The sequence below is a fragment of the Melanostigma gelatinosum genome, assembly GCF_949748355.1.
Source record: "Melanostigma gelatinosum genome assembly, chromosome: 6".
Classification (NCBI taxonomy): domain Eukaryota; kingdom Metazoa; phylum Chordata; class Actinopteri; order Perciformes; family Zoarcidae; genus Melanostigma; species Melanostigma gelatinosum.
Genome location: NC_136639.1, coordinates 2,654,270 through 2,660,269, shown reverse-complemented (window position 1 = coordinate 2,660,269; position 6,000 = coordinate 2,654,270). Strand labels below are relative to the sequence as shown.

Below are 6,000 nucleotides of genomic sequence, written 5' to 3'. Positions count from 1 at the left end.
GGCGAGGGACTCCACTGGCTGTCGTGCTGTGGGGAAACAGACAGTTACACTCTGAAACACGGCAACAGACAAAGAGCGTAGGAAGCAGAGAGGCGGCGGGACGAGGGAAGCTGTTTGGCTCTCTGTGGACCGGATGACTTCAGCAGCCTGAGGCTGAGTGACAGACGAGAGGACAGAGTCACAGAGACGAGGGGGAGAAGGAGGAGCAAAGAGGTCTCAAACTCAATGGGAAGAGGGAAGGTGCATGTGAAAGTGGATGAAGAGGAGACATGACCTTTATATTTAAATAACTGACAGGGACTCATGTAAACATCTTATTCCGTTTGGATACTCCGAGTTAGACCTCGGAGCATTTTCCGATTGAAACATGTGGGAAATGTGGTTATTATTCTGGTTTTAGGAGCATTCTTTAGACATGCACACGGCACATTCACAATATGAATTCCTTAATATGGGATTTAAGTCAGTTTGCGACACACTGAAAAATGTACAAAGCCGGAGTAGAGATGAATTCAGAGAAGAAAGGAAGGAGAAACACTCCTACTTTGAAACGACATGAAGGACTTGGATATCAACAGCTTTTTGGATGTGAGCAAATATCTCAACGCCGAGCTTTTAGAGAAGCTGTTTGAAGGAATGAAAGCGGGAGGCTGAGTTGACACGGTGTGACGCAAAGAAGCAAAATGGCACAAGAGGCTCCTGCTGTTTCACTTTTTCACAGTTCAGTTAAAGACGCGATTCCTTCCTCGATGTCTCCTCATCATAGTGTGCATAGTGCTGATAAAAGGCCTCGGGCCAACATGTGCTCTGTGATTGACAGAAGCCGATTGATTGGAATCGACCATCTCGGGGTTTTAATTAGAGCACTGTTTATAGTGCAGTACATCCGTTCATGGGTACTTGAGTTGAGTTAGTTTTTTTTTTGCTGTAAACGAGATACCAGCATGTCGACGTCGCCTGCAGTCAGAATGATGGAGGTGAGGAATCTGTCTTTACTCGTTGTCGGAGGCGTCAGGCTGTGCAGGAAAAACCTTCTTCAGTCAGCGTGAAATAAATCATTAGTATGAGTTTTAATGGAGAATTGATCTTCATGCTTTTCACCTTGGAAAGAATAGATGTCTGAGGAGGACAACAAGTAAAAGACTTTCGTGGTTGACAGAAGACGAACAAGACAGCGATTGTTTCTTTAGTGAAAGGGAGGCGGGGAAAGGGGGGGGGGTCATTCAGCAAAGAGCAACGTTAACAGATGAATGCGTTGTGATTTAGAAGTGTAACGGCTTTGGATGTTCGCACTTAGACAAGAGAAAATCACCACAGACACATGTGATCATTGAAATGTCATTCAAAAAGCAAAAGGCATGAATCTTCTATAACAGCCTCCAGTCTTCTGGTTTCAGTCTTTCCTCCAGCTGTCATACGCTGATCCTCCCTCCTCAGACACAAGAGCATTAGTGAGCTCACACAGCGGTGTTTGGGGATCAGGTCTGGCTCCTATGGTGGTTTTATGGGGTTGGGGCCAGGACTCTGTGCAGACCTGTCAAGTCTTCCTCACCAAAGTAGGAGAACTATTTCTTTATGGATCTGGCTTTGAGCACGGGGACAGTGAAAGGGACAAACACAAACTCTGAGCAAATAGATTCCCCTGCATTGGAACCATGTATTGGTTGGTGGACTACAGATTTTATAGCCTCGAGTTTGGGAATTTTGGCCGGCAACATTTTTTTTTGGGAACCAGAAGTGACAAGATAGGGCTGGATGGATGGATGGATGGATGGATGGAAGGAGGGATGGAAGGATGGATGGATGGATGGAAGGATGGATGGAAGGAGGGATGGAAGGAAGGAAAGATGGATGGATGGATGGATGGAAGGATGGATGGAAGGAGGGATGGAAGGAAGGAAGGAAGGATGGATGGATGGATGGAAGGAGGGATGGAAGGATGGATGGATGGAAGGATGGATGGATGGATGGATGGATGGATGGATGGATGGATGGATGGATGGATGGAAGGATGGATGGATGGATGGAAGGATGGATGGATGGATGGATGGATGGATGGATGGATGGGTACAACCGAACGCTGAATAAGACATTTTTAAAAGATCAAAATGTTACAATTAACTTCCTGAACTGAAAACACACTGAAAGGGTTAAAGTTGTACGATGTAAACACAAACAACTCCGAAACTGGACAACGTCGTGGTAGAGACCTGTCAATCAGCGTGTAGCCCCGCCCTAAAGCATCCCCTGCTTTATGGTCTGTGTGACTCTAAATGGACCATAATGTACTAAATGAACATCATGCTGTATTGAAGAAGACTTGAAACTAGAGATTGAGACATAAACTCATGTTTACAATGTTTACTGAGGTAATAAATCAAGAGAGAAGTAGAGTCATTTTTCTCATAGACTTCTATACAACCAGAGGAGTCGCCCCCTGGTGGCCACTAGAGAGAATGCAGCTTCAACACATGAGGAAGAGTCAACTTCACTTACTCCATAAACAACTCCTTCGTACTGGCAGGAACCCGGGGACGAGGAGATGCACTCCGGACAGCACTTGTTGGCAGGGATCCTCAAACGCTCGCCCTTTAGAAAACACATTCAATTCACAAACATCAAACACAACCAGAATACACACAAATCCCCACAGAAAATAGAAGATCGATGCATGTCCCTTCAGCGTGAATACAAAACGTGTTGACTGCAGTCGGCCTATTTTCATGGAAAGTAACCGTCACGTGACACAATTAGTACAACGGGGCCGATAATAATGAAAATGTGACGACTCCATCAGGTGAGCGCAGCGCGTAGAATACAGAGGTGTTACAAAACATATGACAACACAGATTCAACACGCAGTCCTTCATCCACGCTGCAGACACACCCTGCATCGATCACCTACAAGCACACACAACGTTATCCATCACAGCAGCCCCTTTGTGCTAATAAACCAAACACTAAAACCTCTAAATGCTTCCATATATTTAAGCTATTGTGTCTGTTTTTGTCCCGAACTTGTCATCTTGTCGTCCCTCTGGCCGTCTTTGTTTTCAGTCTGCTGCCTCAAATGTAATTCCCAAAAATACTACGACCGTAGAACAAGAATTTGATCTCATTTCAGATTGTGTTGCTGCAAATGAAGAGAGCTGGTTCTGTTGTATTCATCACTGGACTGCTGCATTCATGAGACTCGAGCTTTTCTCCTCTTGCAGAGTAAAACAATCATGTCGGGTGAAGTGTGGTCAGTGAATATGAGATTTATCGACCCACTTTCCTGTCTCATTATGAAATAATGTAAATGAAAAAGTAGCGGTATAGTGGACAGTGAAGGTTTCTGCATGTGTTTTTGGTATCCATTATATCAAACCGATGAGTTCGGCAGATAAAGTTTCACATTATTTGTTCATGAAGTGGAGTTTTTAAGTTCATTGTTTATGCAGTTTTTTCCATCTAATTCCATTTTCTGACATCTTACCATGTGACACAAAATGCCATTCCTGCTGGTTCCATTTCTGGTTTTAAACAAGCGCCACAATTATAATCTATGATATTATTTAGCTTGTTAGGTGAGCTGTTTACGTGCCGTCATCAGTTAGTGGTACATGGGATACATTTCAAACAACATTGCAAAATAAAACCGTGAAATTGAAACAGAGAACAAAAGCAAGAGGCGAAATGGCATAATTAAGTACGAATGATTGCATCAATGAGTAGGAAACATGCAGAGGCATTTGTATTGTTGTTTTATGCAAGAAAATACAAATACATCTGGTATCTGAGTTCAAGCTGCTCGTCCAGGAATCAATGAACTGGAACTGCAGGTTCCTGTTTCTTAAATATCAGATTTTCATCTGTGATTTGTGACTGCTGGCCAAACAAAACAAGCAATTTAAGGACGACTCTTTGGGCTCTGTGTGGTACTTTTTGATAATTAATGATTAACCGAAGAAATCATCAGCAATCTTCTAAGATTTCAGAATTCTCGGACTCAGTCGGTGTGTGTTACTTAAAAAACGCCATTTTAAATGACAAACACATAAATGCGCCGTCCTATACAGACAATCTTAACCCCGAGAGTAAAACACTGCGGAAATATTAAGAATACAAAAGCTTTAGATAAAGGAAGTGGACTTCAAAAGAAAGCGCTATAATCAGAGCGATGATAAAAAGCGTAATAGTTTTTATCACACTGTAGGTGGGAGAGAGTCACATTTTAAGAGCTTTTTAACTTTATTCTTGTTGTAAGGGCAACTCACAAAGACAAGTGACTAAAAGCAGCCGAACACCTCCTGTGGAAATGTCTTACCCTCTGGGAGTCACACTGTGGGTCGGGGCAGTGGCTGCGCCTGCAGACGGCCACGTCGCCGTGGCAGGCACACTCCTGACACGACTGCGGTCGCCACGATGTGTTGTTCTGTCGAGACAAAACAAAAATAAACATGAACACGAGGGCTGACTTGCGTCATCACAGCAAAATAAATAAAAGAGAACCCCCTCATGCTCATTATCATGTCCTAGCACACCCACATGCCATGTTGACAGCTGGAGGAAATGACAGGAAACATATAACTCGACCCAGTTGTGCATCTTAATGCGGCTGACAAAATGTCTCACTTGCAGGTAATGTGCAGCAACTAGTTGCTTGAGTTCTGCATTTTTTATTTACGTCTGTTGTAACTTTCCAAAGTTAACTGTCTCTCCCGTTCATGATATTTAACCGTCTGATTTATATCATTCAGTGTCATATCAAGGGCATCAGAACTGCTTCCAGTGCATTGCAGCAGTTTGTATTAGAAGCTATACAGTACGTGAGGTCCATGATAGCCGAGTGCGGTTTTGCTGCTCGAGTTTTCCGAAATGAAATGTGAACACGACCATAAGAAAATCATTTCACACTTTGAACTCATATCATCCTCGACACTGGAAGCTGTATAACACTGATGGATTCCTGCTGCAGGTGGAGTGAAACTGCTGCAGTGTTGATTATAAGCCTTGAACACCACGGCCAACTACACAAAGAGATAAAAAGTAAGAAATGCAAAAAGACTGGAGACCACTTCTGCCATCTTGGCTGGATCTTTGAGCATGCCGGCTATTTGTCAGCAGCTCACAACACGGAGCTGACAATGTCTTATGGCTAGCTTAAAGCAAAGCTGAATCAATACTCCAGCCTGCATATGCTCAGATATATCATCTTACGGTCCATACGTCAGATTTAGCCGGATGATTAATTACCCACTCATGACGGGAATATCCACAGGCAGCTATTCTTATGGAGTGGACTCTTTGTGGTTTTGGGGGGGGCGGGGGGGGGGGGGGGGGACTGTTAAATGGAGACTTTTGCTTCATGTGAGACGGTAACTATAGAAGACTTCTTAATGGACAGGAAACTTCAGCAAACCACCAGACTTCTAATCGTCCCACATACTGCGCTGACCCAAGAGGATGCGGCTGGACGTGCTCAGGTGTACCGGCTGTGCACCCGGGGGCTCAACTTACTATTCCTGCATGTAGAACGGAAACGTTTAATATAATTCAGCCAGGAAAGCCCCAGTACTAATGGGTACAAATGGCAATTTGGCAGCAGAGCGTGCCCACCCCTAGAATGTACGTTATATTGGTGCACTGCAAAAAACATCCACAAAGTCCCCATGTGCGACGGCTAAATTGCGAAACTCAAGGCTTCAAAACATGTTTCATTACATATGTTATAAACTGCAACTATCCTTAACTGTTTCTACAATCTCTGAAATAGAACTTTTCCTTTAAATGTCTCTGAAAAATGAGGGCCCAACTTCCTTCTCATAACACCTCCTCTCGGTAATTGAGTTAAGGTACGCGTGCAGTAAAATGTGGGAGTAGCTATGGGTCATGTTGAAAGACAGAAAGGAGAAAATTGAATTTGGGAAAGCAGCCAGCTGAGGGGGAGAGGCCCTCCTGGAGAGAAGACGTGAGCCGATATGTTCCCTGTCACGTGGCTTCCAGCTATTTATGTAT

At 43.9% G+C, this 6,000-nt stretch overlaps 1 protein-coding gene across 1 annotated transcript in view; it reads right to left on the bottom strand.

Annotated features, from left to right (window-relative positions):
• The window catches only part of fras1 (Fraser extracellular matrix complex subunit 1), a 184,638-nt gene that overhangs the window by 129,674 nt on the left and 48,964 nt on the right, over positions 1-6,000 (bottom strand). Inside the window, 3 exon segments of the mRNA XM_079270426.1 lie at positions 1-26; positions 2,497-2,589; positions 4,310-4,417. The exon segment at positions 1-26 is cut by the window's left edge and continues 134 nt beyond it. Of these exon segments, the coding sequence (XP_079126552.1) occupies positions 1-26; positions 2,497-2,589; positions 4,310-4,417 (227 nt within the window).